This window comes from Pantherophis guttatus, chromosome 7 (assembly GCF_059756535.1).
Source record: "Pantherophis guttatus breed Tessera chromosome 7, ASM5975653v1, whole genome shotgun sequence".
NCBI lineage: Eukaryota > Metazoa > Chordata > Lepidosauria > Squamata > Colubridae > Pantherophis > Pantherophis guttatus.
In genome coordinates, this window is record NC_142069.1 from 39,798,796 (window position 1) to 39,821,304 (window position 22,509).

A 22,509-nucleotide genomic window follows, 5' to 3' on the forward strand; every position below is an offset into this window, starting at 1 on the left:
ATAATCTGTTCTGCTCAGAATGATAGTAGAAGATAATTGAGCCCACAGTTATGACTGTAAATTGTTATGGTGGTTAAGCAGGTCACCACAAGACCTCACCAAATTTTATGATCTTTTTTGCCTCAGTCGTTAAGCAAATGTGATGGAGCCATGGTCATTAAGTGAACCATGGATCACAATGGAGACGTTTTTGATGGAAATTGGAAGTAAACTTCAGTGCCCAAAATTTGGCACAGTGCCAAAGTGCCCAAAATTTAGCCATGTGACTGCAGGGGGGCAGCCACTGTAACTTTAAAACCAAATCATAAGTAGCTTTGGGATGTGTCACTGTGGCTTCAAATTGAAGTTGAGATTGAAGTGATGCCAAGAAACAAAATGAACCATCTTTTGCCTTATTAAATTTGATGCCAAATTGTTCTTTAACTTCTGCAGTTTCTGGCTTATACTTACTGTGATTCCAAGGATACTAGGAAAAATAGTTTCTTTTCAGATGTTTTCTATAGTTGTGGTGCAAATATATTACTAGAAGAATAGGCATTAGTATTGTTTTCCTATTTTACAATTTTCATCAATACAGCCAGCGGTATAAAAAGAAGGTTCTATAGCAATACTCACTGTTTGGACCTAGATTGTTCTTTAAGTGAAACATTTTTTGGATGTGGGTGAAATTTTAATATGCAATTTAGTGTGAAATATAAAAGAGGCCTTCCGCACAGGGAAGACCGTAGCACATATAATAAAAAAGAAACCTAATTGGTGTTCGATACCAATTTGATGCCAGTCAGATCTTTAATTTTGAAAGTAGTCGAAACAATTTCAGCAAAGCCACAAAGTCAATAGTAGTGGGGTTTACTGCAAAGCCTTTACAGTAAAATGCAAAGCCTTTTTTGAATGCTTTGTTCTAATTTTATTCTTCATAGTTTAGATTATGAATTGCAGAATTTCATTCCGGAATGTTATTAAATATGGAACCACCCATGCTTTCTTCTATAGCAAAAATACAACAGCATCTCATGCTTCTGGGAAACGCAGCCTTTAGGCTGTGTGAGGATCAGTTGTGTCTTCCATCACAGGAAACCTCGTAATATCAATGGACTTTTTTTGCCCCCTAGTAATGGTGAGTATCTTTTCCATTTTCCAGTAACTGAAATACAGTCAATTACAGATGTTTCACTTCTGTTATCATTGATGAGCAACATCATAAAATTAATTAATTTTTAGGTATTGAGTCAAAGTTCTTATTCATAATCTGATTAGAATGGGGCTAATCTTTGTTTTCAAGGCTGTACTCACAGCAGATTATTATAATTAATAATTTATCTAGTGCAATTATAAAATTAGTTTTCTTATTTCTAGTTCCCTTACTGCTGTTAAGAATTTTGCATATAACAATATTAAAGTTAATGGGAATCTATCTATCTGTCTGTCTATCTATCTATCTATCTATCTATCTATCTATCTATCTATCTATCATTTGAATTTATTTGGCCACCAAACAACAATTAAAAACACCACAAAGAATAAGTGCACGCATTGAAGAACACAAGAACTCAGTCAAAAAAGAGGAACCAACTTCTTCCCTGGTCCAACACCTCAAAGCCACAGGACATGATATTGACTTTAAAAAGACCAGAACTATCGCCAAAACCGAACACTTTAACAACAGAATAATCAGAGAAGCCATCGAGATAGAAAAACGTCCACACAGCATGAATAAACGAGATGATACCTCCCGCCTACCAGCCATTTGGAAACCCGCCCTTACTGACAAACGAGTCCCTAACACAAAGAATGACACCAGACCCACACTCACGAGAGCCACACAGGATGTAACCACCACACATCCACGCAGAAAGCAGACTCAAACCCACACTGAGGATGAGGCACGACCACGGACCAGAAGCCAGACCACAGTGGCATCATTAGCCCCTTTAAACCCCTCCAATCCATACATGAAGCAGACTGACACCCACCATGAAGAGGTAGCACGGCCACGAACATGAAGCCAAACAACAGCAACACAGCTCACCAGCTCAAATCCCCGTGCTACTCAGACTAACCCGAGCACAACCAAGCCCCCACCTAAACAGAACACACACCCATCTAATCAGAGCACAGCCAACCCCCCATCCAATCAGAACACAGCCAAACCCCCAACCAATCAGAACACACCTCCACCCAATCAGAACACAGCCAAGCTCCCACCCAATCAGTTCAACCCCCACTGGCAGTTAAAAGGAAGAAACAGCTGCAATCACACACATTGCTCCTAGAAGCACGAAGCCGAAGACACCAGCCTGAAGATGACGAATGAGACTTTGTCGAAACGTTGCCAAGAAACCTCCAATTTTACGCGGGAGAAAACCCGAATAACCAAAGACCTACACACACACACACACACACACACATATATATATAATTTTTTTTCTCAGGTTTTCGCGGGTGTTTGTATGTAGGTCTTTGGTTATTCGGGTCTTCTCCCACGTAAAATTGGAAGTGTCTTGGCGACGTTTCGATGAAGGCTCATTTGTCATCTTCAGGCTGGTGTTCTCGGCTTCGTGCTTCCAGGCTTCGTGCTTCCAGGCTTCGTGCTTCCTTCGTGCTCCTGGAAGCACGAAGCCGAGAACACCAGCCTGAAGATGAGGCCAGCATGGTCTGTGTCAATCTAATCTTCTTGGTAGATAGGTTCAGAATTGCTTTTGTGATGTGCCTCCTTCTGGTAGAGAAAATACAATGTAATGGGCCAATTAAATGACCCAAAGCAAGATAGTTCTGATGTCCACCAGTACTGATTGGGTTCCTATCAGTTTTCTGCTTTGCTACCTCTTTTGACATTGGCATTTTTGTCGTTCTGAACCACGTTTGATAAGAAAAGTGATTTGCTTGTGCTGGTGGGAATGGGTAGCTGTGCTTTGATCAGTAGCTAATCGGTATTTTACTGTTGTTCAGCAGTGAAATTGTTTCAAGGATCATTGTTATCTCCTCTTTCCAGGGGAACAAAGATAACAGTAATATGCTCTTCATTTGATATATTTTGATATTGACATCTACCTCCATATATTGTGTTGAGCCCTGGACTATGTTTCCATGGGATCGGAAGGCCATCAAGGTAGTCTGTTTTTTGTTTTGTTTTAACTCCAGATAGAAGCTCCTCCTAGAAACATTCTCCTAGATATCTTCTGAATTGCCACAGGTTCGTGCTGATTGGTGAATGAAATTAGGTGAGGGCTACATCTAGACAAACACTTAGATTCAATGGTTAGAATAGACAACATGATACAAGTTTCAACTGTAACTCACATTCATCTAAGCAAAGTTGAGTTGCCTTGATTGAATGGGGGTCTTGTTCATCATACTTTCTAAACTTGGACACATTTATAAGGCTTCAAATTTCTCTGAAATCTCTGGAACTTCTGCAAAGTTATGTTTAGCTCTAGGAGGCACTTTCTTTTAACATTTGACATTCTTTTGTGAGTGTACTTGATGTAATTTACCCAGTCCTTTTATACGAAGGAGTTATGTTTGGGAGTTTTGATATAGTTGCCTATTTATAATAAAGAGTGAATACTAATTGGCTTCACTATTATTTTGTTGCTGCTACTGATATTTTAAATTCAGTGGTTCTCAAACCTGAATAAATTATCCAAATTGGGTAAAAGTGTTTTTTCTTTGGGTAACAACACCCACAAACCTATTACCCATCACAAAAGAGACATATAATTGATGTAAAGATTGCCATGTGTGCTAAAATATATTTGAAAATCTCTAAAGTATTCCTATCAAGAGGAAAATCAATGAAATTACCAACTGCGATTTGTTCAAATGACATGCATATTGTTCAGTGATACTGTTTGTATAATGCACATAGTCCTCAGTTTATGACTATTTGTTCCGTGACTGTTTGAAGTTTTAACAGTACTGAAGGAAGGAATTACCACAGGTCCTCAAAGTTCAATAAGACGTTCTGATAAGCGATTTTGAGTAATGAAGAAAAAAGTTTAGGAAGCACTTCCTTGATTCATACCCATCAGCCAGGATTCTAGGATGCTTAAACTAATTTTGTCTGCTCTGATACAGTTCTCCAAACTTTTATGGAGAAAAACAGTTTTTATATTCCAAGAAGAAGATATTCTTGTTGAATTAGGTTGTCTGGAACAGTATTTTTATATTCTGTAATGCCTGCCTAAAATAAGTATTGCAAAGATACATTAAGTATTCAGCACTCTTTCCAGGATAATATTCAGAGAAAGTGAGGATGAGAGGCAATATGAATAACTGATGTACTGCATAATGCAGGAACTTCTTGTTCTTTTTAAAAAATGGTATAAATGTTTATAAAATGGTGAAAAGATAAATGCTGCATTTTATGGCAATACTAAAAGTATGGTTCCAATATAATGTTATTTTCTGTATGGAAAAATACATGTGGAAAAAGTTGTGCTTTAATAATAAAAGACAATTGAATATTACAAGAAAGATCTACATATGGAATATGTCATATATATATACCTCTTCTGCAAATTGCATGAGAGGTTTTTTTTTTTACTGTTATTCTCAATGGAATCCATGTGAATTATGTTTTAGAAAGAAAAGTCATTTCCTCATACTAGTTTTAGCTAGATAAGAAAATGGTGGAGAAGAAAATACCCTGCCTAAATAAAGCATGTTAAGAACAATAAAGGCAAAAAGATTTAGGATTTCCCAGAGTTGTAGAAGCTTAAGGAAAGGAAAACTTTGATGCATTGTATATATTAATTGTGTGCAAACATTTCAGGAAACTGATTGCAAAAAGAGTGCCATATTTACTTGATGAGAAGAGTCTCATGTTTTGATTAGGGAGGGAGGGTCACATTGCCTTCCCTGGGAATAAGAGTACCCTTCTAAGGATGTACTTGCAGGTTAACTTAGTAAGAATATGGGACTTTAGATCTGGTGTTGTAATTCTTTCTCTTTGCTGTCCCTTTATGCCTTCTTTCTGCCTCATCTCCACACAGTTTAGTTCCCACGTTTAGTTTAGTTCCCACCTTTAGTTTCCCACTACATCAGAGTGACGTGTCAAACTCGATTTCACTGAGGGCCACATCACGGTTATGTTTGACCTTGGGGGGCCGGAGTGGGTGTGGCCAGCTGGACATCACTTGCGTGATCAAATGCCACTTTTGCCAGTAGTTTGTTTTGCTAGCACTCTGCCAGCAAAAACGGAGCCCAGGAGGGCCACGTGCCTTCGCTGTTTCCAGGTTGGCTCCGTGGGCCAGATCTAAGCACCCCGCGGGCCGGATAAGGCCCATGGGCCTTGAGTTTGACACCCCTGCACTAGATGTAGTCTTTGATTTACAACCATTCATTTAGTGACTGCTCTAAGTTACAATAGAACTGAAAAAATTGACTTATAACTGTTTGTCACAGTTACAACCATTGCAGCATCTCCACAGTCATGTAATAAGAATGTGGAAGCTTGGCAACAAGTTCATATTTATCATAGTTTGTGTCCTGCATATGACCATGTGATCACCTTTTGTGACAAAATCAAAATCAAAATCAATGGGGAAGCCAGATTCACTTAATAACTGTATACTAACTTAACAACTGCAGTGTATCACTTAATAACTGTGGCAAGAAAGGCCGTAAAATGGGGCAAAACTCACTTAACAACTGTCTCACTTAGCAACAAAAATTTTGGGCTCAATTGTGATATAAGTCAAGGACTATCTGTACTCCTTTCTCTCATACCACCTACATCCTGGTTATTTTGTCCTTGTCATCTTCCATATGTTTCTTTTTTTGTTTTGTTTCTTCTCAAAAGAAGGAATTCAGGTTTGTGTGATTCTATGGGTGATCATGCTTAGTGTATGTAAAAAGAGGCTTACATGAAGATGGGAAATCAATTAATTTTGAAGGAATACTTTACGCAGTATCTTTTAATTATTGGTTATTTTTTTTTGTTCTAGCTCTGCTCTTTTTTTGCTACGGGACTGTTCTTTTTACAGAGAACTTTTTCTGCTACTCTGATTTTAACTAATTGTATGTTTTCCTTTTTTTCTTTTTGGCTCTGGTAGTTTACTTGTGAACCACCAAGGGTCATTGGGAGTCCAGCAGCTTACAAATTTAATAAATAAATAATTAAGATGTTAAAGTTGTCAGATTTATGGAATGGTCTGTAATATTAGAGGACATTACGATGATGATGAAAAAGTAACTTTGTGACCAATGCCTGCAGCATCTCTCACTCTCTCTCTCTCAGTTACATGTTGGTTATTAAAGTCAGTTTATTTTATTTATTTACTTATTTACTTAATTTGTATAGTTGCCCATCTCAACTCTAGGCAGGCATACCTTGTCCTACACAGTTAGTATACATTGTCCTCAGGGGTGGGTTCTAAAATTTTTTACTACCGTTTCTGTGGGCGTGGCTTATTTTGTGGGCATGGTTTGATGGTCATGTGACAAACAATTCTTTAGGATTTAGCAGAGGTACTGGTCTACCAGGCTTTTAACTGCTTGCAGAGCCGTACCAGTCTACCCATTTGTTTTTGGAGCGTTCCGGTCTACCTATTTGTTTTTGGAGGCATTGGTCTACCTATTTGTTTTTGGAGAGCACCGGTTTACCCATTTGTTTTTCCAGCACACTGGTCTACCACCAGATTGCCTTTTACCACTGATCAGCTGTACGGCGGCCCTTTGAAGCCCCGCGGCAAGAGTTTAAACAGTTTTTTTCCTTCTAGCCAATCAGCTGGGACTCGGGAGGCAGCAAATAGATTGGGGGTGGGGCCAGGCAAAGGTGGTATTTACCGGTTCTCCGAACTACTCAAAATTTCCACTACCAGTTCGCAAGAACTGGGGAGAACCAGTAGCAACTCACCACTGAAAAGTCCTTTTCTTTCTTTCTTTCTTTCCTTCTTTCTCTCTCTCTCTCTCTCTCTTTCTTTCTTTTCCTTTTCGCTTCCCTCCTCACAGAGTGAATGTATTGCCTAAACAAGCAATCTCTTCTTCAGATGCTTTTCTGCACACTACAGTGTATCCCTAAAAGTGCTAACCACAAGTTAACAAGCTTAGCTCTGTGGCTTTAATAAGTTGATTAGAACCCTCAGGCTGGCTGGCACTGTTGCCTGACGAGAAGACTAATCAGATTCACACTAAAGGCTGTTGTTTGCCTCCTAAGCAGCTCACAGCTTACATCCATAAGTGGGCTAGGCAAACAGTGCATTTCTTTTCATATATATTCCCCATTGTGTGCCTTCTTACCGTCTTACAATTCCTTCCTCTCCAATGAAAGCATTTTTTTATTAAAAAAATTGCTTCTTGCTAATTATCCCAGCATTGGGATAACGGAGTGTCCCTCCCAACGGACAAGGGAGTGTGGAACAAAATTTGCCCTTTTACCTGGCTTCATCATGAGTCATGTTCTGGAAATCTTCTCTAATAATAACAATCACTCAATTGTTTGGGAGTATATTCTTCTGACACTGTAAAGCAAAGGAAAGTCAGTGTAAAATCATAAACACAGTTATGGTCACTTGATTTTTACTTAGTGATTACTTCATTTAACAATTGAATTGCTGGAACCAATTGAGGTTGCTGAACAAGGACTACCCATACAAATCATGTAATTATTATATTTTATGCTACCACAATCATTTTATTGTATTTTGTCTGCATGTAAATCTGTTTTTATCTATCTGTCTCTGGGCTCCAAAGAAAAATCAGAATTAGGGGTAATTAATGCTTGGATGGTTGTTTATAGGGAAATTATAGGGTTGAATGGGAAATTGAAAAATACCTCAAGAAGACAAGGACAACCCAGGAGCTGTGCTGCACTCAAAGGTGTTTTTACATTTTACATTATGTTCATGAGTTTGTAACTTGAGGATTGCTTTTAGCTAAAAATAGGAATTCTAAATGTATAAATGAAGAATTTGGGCATTAAACAAGATTTTTGCATGTGTGGGTAAGTTTGGTTTACTCCTTTTTTATGGGGTTGAGGATCATCTTAAATTCAGTACTGTTTTCATTTCAGGCAAATAAATAATTGGCCACTAAGGCAATAGACCTTTCACTCATTGCAATATTAATAATATGGCTTTGTTCATTTAGTTGGAGACTTTATCATGGATCCATTCATTACGAATGATAAACCATTGAATATGGATTAATGCAATGTATGATTAGTCAGAACATAGTTGAAAACCAATGCTTAGCATGATATGGGATCTTTTCTTTAATATTGCTCTCTTGTAATATGCAATTAATTTTATATACTTTGAGGTGTGAATAGGATCTTAAAAGAAGCATTTCCTTCAAGGCATCTTTTCTTTCAGAGTTAATGTATATTTTATTTCCTTTGCTGCTGCCATAAAACATATGAAACAATAAATGTCACTGAAGCCAGTTAGAATAACATGTATAAACTGTCTGGAACACTTAATGAACCAAGGCTGAAATCCTACCTGTACTTAACAGAAAGTTATTCCAATTGAACATGTAAGAATTTTATCCTATGTCATTGTGAATAGGATTGCATACTATTAAGTTAATTGATTGATTGATTTGGTTAATGGTTCAGGTGATAATATACATTCTAAATATAATTATTAAATTTTATTTTGGCTTTTATGAGTGAGTTAAGTCTGTTAAACTCTTCAAAGTCTCAATTCAAAAGGTTTATACTGAATTTAAAGTTACTTCCAATAGATTCTACATTGCAAGGGGAAGTTCAGGAAGGAATTTTGCATCCTGCTCAAAATCAAGATTCCACAAAAGGTCAGGAGAATACATTAAGGCCTATTCATCCTCCACTTATTATTACCATCAATCTTGAGGAGGAAGAAGAGGAAGAACAAGAAGAAAAATGTAAATATTTTTTCAAACATTCATGTTTGTCTGCATACTGTCTTTTAGAAAGAGATGAAAACTTAATCCCAGCATGAATATTCTTGCCTTTCTTTTTCTTTGCTTACCTATATACATCTAAAATATTGCCTACTGTTAAATTTGGAGACATAGTTAAAAAAGGAGATGAATGCTCTTCTTTAAAAAGTAGATAAATGGGTCTAGAATGTCTGCTTCATCTGTAAATCCAGATTTTGAAAATAAAAGCATATTATATATATATTTCATGTAGAATAAAATATGGTTTCGGAAATGCTTTCCAATCCTTTAAAAGGAGCTCGATTCTGGGGCAACAGTATTAGAAAGGAAGAGGGAAGTTAACTTAGAATGGAGCTTAGGATGAAACATTCTGAAAGGACTCCTCTAATGCTCTCCGAAGGGTTCCGTGGGGATTTTTCTATTAATATTGTTCTATATTTTGTAAGCGGCATGGTGGCCTAGAGGTGGAGCTCTTGCCTCACAATCAGGAGGCTGTGAGTTCAGTGTAGTGGCAGATATTTCTTTCTTTCTCTGGATGAAATGAGTAATTGTCTGCTGCGAACTCTGCATAGGCATCAGAAAGGGCACCCGGCCAGTAAACGCTCAGTTCCATTCAGTCACCCTGACTCCGATGCAAGGGACTACAAGTTCATTAAAAGAAAGAAAAAATTTTTTTGTCCATAGTCCCAAATTTATCCTTTTTTTTTTTTACTTTAAACTTTCCTTTGATATCTTGTCCCATTAATCCAAATTTGGCCCTGTTTTACTAGGTTTTAGAGACTGATGGACAGAGTCTGAAGACCTTTTACATAATTTCTCTCCAATACTGTTGAGATGGAAAGATTAAGAAGGAAGGGAAAGCATATAAAGTATAGATTCTGGAATTCTTTCTAAGTTCTTCTCAGCAATAGCCATTAAAAAAATCTCTCTGTTTTTCCATGTAACAAAATAACATGGTGCATGCATGTGCTTTTGTTTTCCACTTGTGTTGTGCCTTTGTGTCAATGTGTGCACTGAAAAGCTTAGGGCCGGTTGCATACACTCTGTCTTGGGACTCAGAGAAAATGGGGCCGAGAATGGAACAGTTAGTAACATATCAGCATATGTGCATCTCCTTCTCCATAGGAAAAGATTTTTCTCACTTGAGGGGATTTTTTTTTTCCTGGAATATTTTTCTTTGTCCAGATGTGGCTCTTTTTTTTCTGAACTCATAAACTCAGTACTTGCCACACAGCAAAATGTCCTCTCTACATATTTTTTGTAAGGATATTTTGATCCTCTTTACATGTTTTTTTCTTATGCCCAATTGGGAAGGAAAGAATGAAAGCGGAGAATAGGAGTTCTTTAGAAAAAAATAATCTAACTTTTTCTTTTAAACCTATTCCATCAGTAAAAGAAAGATTTTATTTTGTATTATAAATGTAAATGCAATTCAGATTTGCTTTATATGGCACAGGAAAAAGCCTGGAAAGAATTTTATTAGAAATAACTTTTTAAAATTGTTCCATACAGATGCATCTTATTTATTGTCAAAGACACCAGAAGATATAGAAGAAGAAAAGGCAATAAAGGAAATGTGCTATAAATCTGGTAAGAATCTTATTGTTATATCAACTAAGAACATTGGTGCATTTTTTTAGCTGATATAACAATAGCAATTTTTTTCTCTTCTTTTGTCTTTCTGTGGATGAAACAGGAGAATATTATAGAATTCAGACTTCTCAGGAAAATAATTTAACAAAAAATTCTTCAGTGCTGGAGAATGAGCTCATTAAACCTATGGAAACATGCAGAGAATTACAAGAAGGCAAGGAAAAGAACAGCTGAAGTTTTTAATTTTGGATCTTAAATGTTGTTTTATCTTTCTAAAGATAAGAAATATTCATTTTAAAAATCCACATTAACATATTGTTTAGAGGTAGACTCCAGGAAGAAGCCCAAATTCAATCTCTAGACTTGCCAACTAAAAGTACCAATTAACAGATGTCACAATGGGGAATTTGCCAGTTACTTCAGCCATGGAATTAAGTAAAATATTCAGTCATATTTTATTAATTGTTCCTAAGAAAATCCATCTTATTATAGAAAAAATGATAAGTAGAACTTAGTAACTTCATACTTAAGATCCCCATATTGCCAATAGGTAGGGGTCTAAAGCTTATAGAACAGTAGATAATGCTATGATAATAACTGTCCCTACAGAAAACTATTCCTATTACATGCAGTTTAATAACTTCCCAGATTTTCTCTCTCACCGTTCTAGGTGATGGTGTTGCAGTTCCATCAAAGTTTAACATTATAGAAAGGCAAACAAAAATAACAGCCTCAGTGGACAGTTGCTCTAAATCTGAACTTAGTGCCTTTGAAAATGGAGGTAATTATTTAAAATACAATTTCTACATTTAAATTCTTATAACTGACAATGAAATAAGTGTGCAGCAACCTGCATTCAGACACACACACACACACACACACACACAAACTACCTAGTTTGCAGAAACTCTGCTCAGTTTTTTTTTCATTTTCCAATTTAATGAAGCAATGCCATCTGTCTTTATTTAATTTTATTTAAAGAAGTGTTGGGATTGTTTGCAAGCTACATTTACCTTCTCTTCTCAGACTGCAATTTTTGCTTCCTTTCTCTATTGAAACCAACAACAATAGAGACAAAGAGGGAAAAAGAGAAGGAGAGAGACTTGGGATTTGAATCAACATATTACAAAAACACCTGCATTGTTGTTCCTGAATAGAGATGCCGCAGGTTTCAGAACAAAAGAAAAGGATTCTCCATCAGAACAAGCAAGATAATATTAGGTGGCAGGTTGGGGGAAGCTGCTGAATAGACCTTTGAGAAATAAAAGCCCCCAGCAAGGATATTGGTGTAATCATCTGTAAGAAAAAAAGAATATGGAGGTGAAGAGTGTCCATTCAATTATTTCCAAGCAACTGAGTTCTCATGTGCTTTGTACAGTATCAGTAATTACAATACTGCAGTGTTATTTCCCAGACAAACAATACAGTTCTAAAAGAAACCCTATCCCCTTTGAGATGCAATGCCCCAAATTTCTGAATATGTGAGCACTCCTGATAAGCCTCGTATCACCTCTTGGTCTTGCTTTTGGATGTCAGCCCTTTGTAAACATTCACTGTAGTTATTTGTAAAGAGAAAGCTACATAAAGTATACAGCTATGTGTACATAGGCTTCCTTATAACCCAAGTTCCTGCTTTATTAGGACAACTTTATGTTGTTATTATGATGATTAGATTTACACCCTCCCTTTATTTCTGTATAACTCAAGGTAGTGTACATCATGGGAACATGTTCCCATGTCTTACTTTACCTCCCCCCCAAAAAACCTTGTGAGGTGGGTTATTTCTTCCCTGTAGGTCAGGGTTGTCAAATTCATGGCCCGTGGCTCGGATGCATCAAGCACTGGCCACGCCCACGCCTGGTTTAGTGAAGGGGAAAAAAGTACTGATATGTCACCTGACGCCGTGATGACGCAAGTTTCACACCCCTGCTATAGGCAATTCTTCTGAATGTACAATTTCAGGAAAGAAGTAGCATGATTTGAATTAGCATTTTAGGTGTGATATCAACTGATTATGGCTATTGATTGCAAAATTTTCCTATCTCTTCCTTTCATGTTAGATGTGGTATGTGTTTATAGTTTTTTTAAAGTAAGCAGAAGGCCTTTGAAAAGAAACAATAAGACATCTCCTTACAGATTTGCAATTTCACTGCAATGGTTCAGGCACATGAAAGAGTTATTGCCATTTGGGCTTTACATAGGATCCATTGATGCTCATACCATGGAATCACATTTCATTTTGCTAGTTTAAACAACTTTGTTTCATGTGCAAATGTTGCCATTCATTGCTTTTCCATTTAAAGGGAAAACAGCAGACATCTAGAATACTATTCTTTTTATTTCTTTCTTTTGTATGTTTCTTGTTATTGTTTCATTTTCTCTGATAATTCTGTGATATATCTGTTTCTCTGTAGGAGGTGATTGTTACTTGTCACAAAGAAATATATTTGTTGAAGGGATACAAAACAAAATGTTCAATGGAGAGAAACAATTTACCATGCTAAAATGTTTAAACGTTAAAGGTATTCAGAACTCATGTCTCACCTTTCTTTTTTTTCAATGGAAAAATCAATATATGTGCTGTCTTAAAACGTTTCTGGCAAGGGCTTTGGCTAAAATATACCCCAAAGAAATTGCTAATTTTAGAAGTCTTGCAGAAAAGGTTAGACCCCACTCAAAAGGGTGATTTGAGCCATGTATTGGTTATATGATGCCATAATTGGGGAAATCATCTTGATATATTCTCATGCTAGTGACATTGTATCACTGGATGAGGATATGACAGTTCAGTGGCAATCATTGCTATATTGTTTTTGAAAAACACCTCTGCACTAATATTGATTGGGATTTTTTTGGCATAGTTCCTGGTAGTACTAGTACTATTATATTTAATACTGTAGTAGTATGATTAGATTTAACTACTTATGTGGCATCAAATCAACCCCTTAGACCTTCTCGGGGGTGATCTGTCCCCAAGCAGGTCTTCCAATCATGCCTCATTTTAGGAACATTGTAGAATAAGCCCCAAATAGGGCTAATTTAGCTGCGATACAAATATAAATTCTGTCTTATTCAATTTGCACCATCATTAGCTCACTGTAACCCCTGGCCACTTGTGTGCTAATTTTAAGGGAAATGGAAACTGCTGCTGCTTTTGTTTGGTCCAGCCAGTGTTCATATACTTGGATGAAATATATAAAATGCTAAAAAACAAAACAAAACACAGTAGCACTTGAACTACTATTATAATAGCAATAGAATGAAATTGTTCTGAAGATTGACAGTAGGTCCTCTGTTGAATATTGATTTGAGCAAATGCTTGGTTATACTGACTTCTGATGCCTTTGCTTTTTCTGGAAGAAAGCATGTATGTTTATTAGCAATTGAGTAGAACAATTAGTGGATAGATATACTATAGATCACCCTGGATATCCTGTTTCTTTTTTATACTTTTGCAGCTATTAGCAACGGTTTGACCTTGCTTCAGGGTGAACTGTTTTTGTCAGTTTAAAAATACTTCAGACCCTGCTAGGAAATTTCTGTATTTGTAGGTCATTTCATATGCCAGTTTTGCAACTAGAACTGAATAGCAATAGTGAAGGAGACAACCACTAAGACAATACCTGTAAATAAAATAACAGGCAGTAATAGTGATGCTATAAACATCAGACCATTATATTTCTAGGATGAGTGTTTAAAGATTGTTAAAACTATGAATCGAATTCTTGGATCATGTGCTAACATGGGAACGGAGGCCACAGATAATCCTGATTCAGAGTGTGCTAAGCCAAACTATTCCTTTGAGATTTAATAAGTTGAATAAGCCTACTAGAAAGATAATTCATGAAATCATGTAAAACAATGACTTAGTGGAATAGATAGATCTGTCTGTTGGCTTCCTTACTAATTGTTACTCTAGAACTGAACAACACAATCCTAACATTTTTTTTCAGCTACAAGCCATACAGAAAGCATCAAGAAGCATCATTTTAAGGGAGTAAAGAAAAAGAAATGGCTATCTGAGGAATCCAAAAATCTGCCTACCCCTTTGACAGCAAAAGGTATTTCAAAGGAACTTTTCGAATCATTCCAAATAGCACAGTCTGCCCTATTTTACAATTTGCCATCATCAGACACGCTCTACTAAGATGGAGCTCTCTATTAGGACCCAGTATTTTAATTCATTTTGCGAGTGATGGATAATTTAAAGTCCTCCACAAAGTGCTGGTCTGTTTCCAGCTGGGATGTTCTGAGTTCATGGATGACTAAATTGGAATGGATTTCCCATCCTTGCAGTATATGTTGAGCCCTGAATAGTTTCTTACATGTTGGGAGGAAATATTGATTGTTTTATTATCTCTTGCAGCAATGCATACTTCAAACTCTAAAAGTAAAGGGAATTGCCAACAAAATGATCAAATCAAGAATGCTGAGAATGCCTCTTATGTTCCTTCTCAGAGAGCCAATGGGAGAAGTATTTCCTTGAGTGCTCCAATGGCTGGAAGATCACAAAATCTCACCTATGCTAAAATTGGGGTAGCCAAAGAATCCAAAATGAATTTATCTACAGGTAAGCATCGAGCTTCATAAGATCTCTTTCTGATAGGGGCATCACCTTGTTTCCTAATGAGATGCTATGCTAATTAAATAATACAATTGTTTCATCAGTAAAGGTTTTTCAGCTGAGATGCAGTGTCCTAAAGCTTTCAACATTGCTACTTTGTCTCTACAAGGAAGAGACGTTTATCTTCTGTCGTTTTGTACATGAATTTGAAACAATGAGATTTAAACTTTATTAACTGCATAAATTGCTTTTGGAATTAATTTCGAGAAAGATCTATCTAAAATAACTTAAGTACATTGTTACTTAAATGAATATGATTCTAGGTTTTATACAATGTCTCTGCAATTCAGTTTTTGCAATGAGGAACGAGGTTACAAGAAACGCCATTCAAAAATTCTGCAATAATGTTAATTTTCTATTAAAAATGCCTAACTGTTAGTGCTGTTCACTGGAGTATATTTACTAAGAAGGCAAACTGTAGCAGTTATTACTATTTTTTAATATTGTTTGTGATTATTTTGAAATCTCACTTTACATTAATGGTATGTCATTAATTCTGTTTCTTGCTCTAGTATTTATGATTTGCATCTAAATCTTAATGTATGAAATATTTGCCCTTAGTGTGTTATGTAAATGCAACAGTTGTGGTTTGCAAACTATGGTCTATTGCTTAGTCCACAAGCCAGGATTAAACAATTCAGAGATAACTTAAATAAATTCAGCTGCAAAATTCTTACCTCTTCTTTAGCTCATGTAGGGATGTTGAGTATTACTTTTCATTGATGTTAATCGCCTTTTTTCTAGAAATAAAAAAAATACTGGAAAAGTTTCAATTCATGTTTATCCCCTCTTGCCTTGTTATTGAATGTTTATTGACATAATAGATTTTAATCTTAATTCTATTATGCTTCTAAACTCCCTGTTCATTTTGTTACTTCATTCACCAGTTTTGTTTTTCAAAAATGGTAAATAACATTTAAAAGGAAAAAATATGTAGATAGCACAAAGGATTAGTAATAGAAGACTGGGATAATTCAGACTAATTATAACATACTATGCTGTTGTCACTTTCAGGGAAAAAATATTTTTTTTACATTTCCTCTACATCAGTCCATTACACCAACATTGAATTTTACTGTGAGCTTTTAGAGGTTTATATTCTGTAACTCTCAGCAATATCACCTCTTCTGAAAAGTGTCTTCCCAAAATATAACGGAGAAGCTGGAAGTTTTACCTTGTACAAACTAGAAAAATGCTGCCATGTTGTTTAAGAAATGTTGATATCTCTAGAAATCATTATTTCACTTTGTTAAATTAGTTGCTCCAAATATTATTAATAAAATTAAAACCAAACTTTTCAGAGAAAGATATTGATTGTTTAAAGATTTTCAGATAGTTTTGTTGCATTCATACTTTATATCACAATTCTGCTTTAATGTTGTAATGCCCTTTACATTAAATTTACTTGTTATTTGTATACTGAAATGTAGCAATTTCTTAATAAACATTTTCAATGCAACCGATTTATTCTTCTAATATTTTGTGCCCCATCTGATTTGTTGTGCTTTTTTGTTCAGCCTTTGTGCAGTAGCACAATATGCTTTACAATTGTTTTTCATATCTAATGAATTTTATTTATATACCATATTTTAAATGTGCCTTCCTAAATATTTTTCAAGAAAGGTAATACTGAAGGCCCTATTAGAGAATTATTACTTATCAACCTTGAAATCCTGGCAAGTGCTTGTTCCAGTTAGAATAAAAATTCTGTGATATTTTGAACACTGTAGTTGGTTTGGGTTACTACTGGGAAAGACATTTTGATTTGATTTGAACTCTCACGAACAATTGCTGATCTAAAACACCCTTATTTAAAAATGGAAGAAATTTTTTTAAAAAAATAAATAAAATGGGCAAAAAGTATGTTACTCTTAATTATTAATGAAACTTTCACAATTTTTGTAAGGCAACAAAAAGAATATAAATTGCATAAAACAGCTAGTTATCAATACGTTCATAAAGCTTTTATGTTCTTTGTTTCATCTGGATGCGTAGCAGCCTTTCATCTTCAGTAGATTTGAATAGCTTTTTTTACAGAAGCTAAATCAGCCATCCTATATAATGATCAATTAAACATTTCATAAAATAACTTTGAGTAATATAAAGAAATCTGGAATATTTTCATTTCCTTATAAGGTTTTTTTTTGTGCATATGTACTTAGTTGTTAGTTTGTATTATGTAGACTTTTTAATTTACATTCTTGTCTGAATTGTTTAAATTGTATTCACATGTTTTCTATTTTTATAAAAAACTTTTCATTATAGCTTTGTAGCATCAAGTAAAAGTGTTTTTAAAATGATTTGTGCTACAAAATCCAAATTACTACTAGAGCTTTAAAGCTTAAAATGTTCAACATGTTGTTGCTGCCATCTAGAGATTATCCTGATGTCTCCAGCCCAGATTTGCAACCTTGAGACAGAAAACAATAAATGTAGGTTTGGAGTCTGGACCAATCGCTCTCTGTCAACTCAATCTATGTCATACATAATTCTTGTAGAGATAAAAGGAAGACACCCATCTATTCCTGAAGAATAGACAATATACAATATATATCTAACCAAAAATGCCTTAAAATAAATGAATTAAGTACACAAGAAGATTTCTAAAAAAAATCTTGATCACAATTTCAGCTTAAATATAGAATGCATTTTCTTATAGAATTAAAGCTATTTTCTCAATAGGATTTTTTGTTATGTAATATCAGAAAATGTTATGGTAACAATTCTGGTATATGTGCTTAAAGAGAATGACAGAGTCAAGGTTATAAAAGAGAAAAATTAAAACTTTCTTTTCTTTCTTTTTCTTTAAAGAGAGGTGTGCTTCAGCGTATAATATACCAGCCTGGAGAAAAAGAAGCCCGCATTCTAAAATATATACTAAACCTGAAAAAATGCATTCAGGTATTTATAAGGTGATAGTAATATACTGCAAGTATTAAAAATGTAGCAATCCAGAATATGGAGAGAGATTTTTAAGAGATCAAAATAATTTTTTCTATTGCTAATGGAAAAAGGGTAAATTCATGAAATAAAATATTACCTAAAGTCTAGCTACAGACCAGTCTTATCTGTAGTCCTTCTTTATATAAATTAATAATTAAAACTTGACTAAGGAAAAAAGTTACTTACTTTACAACTAAGTGTGGATAATCCAAGTAATACATGAAGTAATGGTCCATTAAGATATGGCAATTTCAATTAATTGCTTTCTTCATGTTTGTGAAGCCCCATTTTTTGATATAAGATGTACTAACAGCTAGGAATTCAAATTATATTATTAATGTCATGATCTATGGTTTGTTGTAGACTACCTTGACTCTATAACTTTCAGATTTTATGTTATTACATTTTAAAACTTTCATATGCTTTCATTTCAGAGCCCAGAAGAAATGGAAGTAGATAAAATGGAGGTTAATTTTAAAGCGAGGAAAGAGGGAATAAAGAAATGGTATATTGCTCTTCTATGGTTCGCCATCAAAAGAGGACAAAATATTCAAATTCAAATGGTTTGGTTATCAGGAAATCCAACTGGAGATCTAAGGTGACAAAAACATTCTAAAATTCAGGAAGTATATGTGCTAAAACATTTACATTAAAATATGTAAACAAGCCATCTATTTCTGAATCAATTATTTTAATATGAACCTGGACTGAAAATTTTACTGTTTGGGAGTAAGTATGGGCATGCTTCATAAGTGCTTTGGATCCCATATGAGAGCAAGCACATCTCTATTATTCAAGAAAGCCATTTCTTTTCCAGGCTTTTGTCAAAATCTGAAGAAAGTTGAACTTATTTGTTGAATAGCAGAGAGTACTAGGCTCTTTCTTAATCACTTTTGAAAGCATGCACAAATTTCCTGCTTAACAACGGTGGGATGTTGTTTCTCACAAGAAAAGATGTTTAGAATATTTTGCCTTTTTCAATAAAGATTAGCATGATTTTAATAACAATGGTACCAATGAGAGGAACACCAGTCTTTTCTTCTTTCATAATGTGGAGCTACTGAAAACACTGGGATGCAAAGATGGCTATAGGTCCTACTAATATTTTGTGTTCTTCCAGAGAGTAATCAGCATACATAAATCAGCATATTTAATTCCAACCATGTTTACATAAAGATTTTCTGAATACTGTAATTAACTGAAAGTCTGAAGGCTGGAAGGGATGGCTATTGAAAGAAAACTTTATAAGGATTAGTTAAAAATATGTTTACATAAAGCGCACTCTGTACAAAGTGCTTTAATCATCAAAGTCACCACATATTAGCTCACAACAATATAGAGTAACTGTTTCCTCCACTGGTACTTGGAACCTGTTCTTTCATCCTAAAACAAGCTAGTGCTGTGATATTTTGTCCAGTTTTCTTCTTGATCTGATGGATTTTCACCAGCGTAAGAGTTACATCAACAATAATTTATAGTGATAGTATAGCCTTGTGTTCTTCAAAAATATCCACACATAAGAACAGTTCTAGCTTAACCAGTAATTTCACAATATATATTGTATTCACTTTTTTTGTTAATTTAAAAACATATGGTATCAAGAAACTTACCTCCATGGGCTTGTTTTGAGTTGGACATGCCTGTTCCTTCCTTTGTCATCACCAATTTTCTAGGTAATTTTGAAAAATTTGTCTTGTATTTCAAAATGAAAAGAAATAATTCATAATTCTATAACTATTTCTATTGCACAGATCCTTGCAATTTGTCTCAGCTGTGAAATCAATAGAAAGATGTGAAAAATGGAAAGGAACATCTTTTAACTCTCAGGCATGGCAACACATTGTTAAAATTGTTTTTACCTTCCTAATTGGATAATGTCCATTTCAGTTTCTAGACTATACAACTTTGCAGACATATTTTATATCTTGAAAGTCCAAAGCAGTGTAAATCTTATAGGCCTCTCCAACCAGGCTGGGTTTTAATATAAAAAAAAACTTTGATTATTAAAGGGAAATTAAGTTATAAAGTGCATGCATGTATGTATGTCTGACTTCAAGTCATGTTGACTCTTGACAACTGCCTGGACAAGTCTCTGTGTTTTTCTGGGTAAGCAATAAAAATAATAACAGTAGTCTTGTTTATTTTTATGTCCATCTGCAGCACATATTGCAAGAAACAATATTAAAACAATATTAAAACTTTATATAGGATGGAAGTAAGTGTTGGATCAAATCAAAAGCAGTAGGTTAAACAAGTTGAAGTTACTGTAATATTTACTTCCTTCCTTTACCAGTCCTGTATTCTTAATTATAGTATACATTACTTCTCCATCCAGGAACTAAACAGATCTAGATTTAGCAAGAAGATTGCTTCATGTATTTTTTTTAAAGTACAGGAGCCATAAATTTAATTACATTATAGAGAACTCAGATATTACATCAAACATACATTTTTCAAGTGTAGTATCAAATATAGAGTGCATTGTAAAATGGGTATAACAAGATGTGGCTTACGGTCACCAAATCTCATGGACCCAGAAAGGGATAGCGCTGGAACACTAATCTTAATAATGCAAATGCATTTCTTGCTGCGGTAATCATCTTTGAACCATGTTGTAGCTGATAATTAAGGACTACATAGGTAGAACAAAGGGAACATTACTACAAAATAACCCAGCAGATCAAATCCTGCTAGATAGCTCAAGAAAAAGTTACCACAATTGATTTTATCAAAAATTGGTGAAAACTAGAAAGGATGAACTTTCCCTGCCCAATTTCGATCTAGGAATCCAAAACAGATTCAGCATCTCGTTGCTATGGAAATAGGTCCAGATAATCAGTGTTGTTTGAATGTGTCTGGAACTAGAATGTGTCTGGACCTTTTCTTAGAAGTAATATGCTTGAGACTGGCTGTAATTTCATATACTGATTTCCACATCAAGAGAAGTTTTTGTTTGATTTAATCAGCCAGAAAAGACAAGGGTGGGTGGGTGGGTTGGTTGGTTGGTTGGTTGGTTGGTTGGTTGGTTGGTTGGTTTGTTTGTTTGTTTGTTTGTTTGTTTGTTTGTTTGTTTATTTATTTATTTATTTATTTATTTATTTATTTATTTATTCTTTATACCGCCCTTCTCCCGAAGGAGTCAGGGTGCTGAACAGTCAGAATAACATACATATAATGTGAAATAAAAATAATTTAAAATAATTAAACCGATTTGGCTCATCAATTAAGATCCTCAGGGTAGAATTTAGATAAACTGAAAATTTATGCCAGTCCGGCTTGGTGAAATAGAAAGGCCTTCAAGGCACGACGGAAAGTACGGAGATCTGGGATCATTCGTATCCCTGGGGGTATCCTGTTCCATAGGGCAGGTGCCCCTACAGAGAAGGCTCTCCTCCTGGGAACCACCAGCCAACATTGCTTTACTGACGGCACCCTGAGGAGGCCCACTCTGTGGGAGCGTACTGGTTGGTGGGAGGTTATCGGTTGCAGAAGGTGGTCTCGTAGGTACCCAGGTCCTAAGCCATGGAGCACTTTAAAGGTAAGAACCAATACCTTGAAGTGCACTCGGAAGACCACCGGGAGCCAGTGCAGCTTGCGTAGGAGAGGTGTTACATGTGAGCGCCATGTCGCTCCCATAATCACCTGTGTGGCTGAATTCTGGACCAGTTGGAGCCTCCGGGTGCACCTCAAGGGTAGCCCCATGTAGAGAGCATTACAGTAGTCCAGTCAGGAAGTGACGAGGGCATGAATGACTGTGCGTAAGGAGTCCCGATCTAGAAAGGGGCGCAACTGGCGAATCAGGCGAACCTGATAAAAAGCTCCCCTGGCCACAGCCGTCATGTGCTCTTCTAAAGACAGCCACGTGTCCAGGAAGACACCCAAGTTGCGAGCCTTCTCTGTGGGGGCCAATGACTTGCCCCCAATAATCAACAATGGTATCAGCTGGCTATATCAGGATGCCGGCAGCCACAGCCAATTATCAACCCAGCCAAAGACAGTTAATAACATTCATCTTCATACATTCTATCCATATAGTGGAAAACTACATACAAGAAAAGATCTAATACTATCTTTGTGTCCAAATAACACAACACTTTCAACTGATGCAATACCAATAACAGAGATACAAATTTTGAGAACCACAAAACTAACATGGCAGAAGGCATGGGGAGAGATGATGTCACCTCTTTAACCAGATATCTCTTATACACTGTGACACTGTTTTATTCAGGACTATATCTCTGCCATCTTCTATCATATTTCCTGCATCTGATTTACCACTCTTATTGTCAAAAGGTCATCCTTAATACGGCCTCGTACTCAAGTTTGATCAGATACATTTCTTTGCTTTCCTCCAGAAACATCCCTTCACCCTGACGTCCTCAGTTAAGTTGGAAACTGAAAGGACCTCTAGCCTTCCTTCCTTTCTCCATAGTAACCAAATTGCAGATTCCAACCATATCTTTTACAGCTAATTATCAATA

General features: G+C 35.6%; 1 protein-coding gene across 14 annotated transcripts in view; it reads left to right on the forward strand.

Moving 5' to 3' along the window:
- The window catches only part of ZC3H11D (zinc finger CCCH-type containing 11D), a 30,696-nt gene extending 12,003 nt beyond the window's left edge, over positions 1 to 18,693 (forward strand). For 4 of the 14 annotated variants that reach the window (XM_034403651.3, XM_087874040.1, XM_087874043.1 and 1 more), the window contains 10 exons: positions 994 to 1,117; positions 8,689 to 8,847; positions 10,378 to 10,455; positions 10,562 to 10,672; positions 11,129 to 11,239; positions 12,873 to 12,980; positions 14,412 to 14,519; positions 14,825 to 15,028; positions 17,894 to 17,983; positions 18,460 to 18,693. In XM_034403651.3, coding sequence (XP_034259542.1) covers positions 994 to 1,117; positions 8,689 to 8,847; positions 10,378 to 10,455; positions 10,562 to 10,672; positions 11,129 to 11,239; positions 12,873 to 12,980; positions 14,412 to 14,519; positions 14,825 to 15,028; positions 17,894 to 17,983; positions 18,460 to 18,485 — 1,119 coding nt within the window. In that variant the 3' untranslated portion in view covers positions 18,486 to 18,693. Of the gene's footprint in view, positions 1 to 993; positions 1,118 to 8,688; positions 8,848 to 10,377; positions 10,456 to 10,561; positions 10,673 to 11,128; positions 11,240 to 12,872; positions 12,981 to 14,411; positions 14,520 to 14,824; positions 15,029 to 17,893; positions 17,995 to 18,459 lie in introns of all 14 variants that reach the window. The other 10 variants (XM_034403645.3, XM_087874037.1, XM_034403653.3 and 7 more) reach the window with 5 other exon arrangements.
- Positions 18,694 to 22,509: the final 3,816 nt, after the last annotated feature.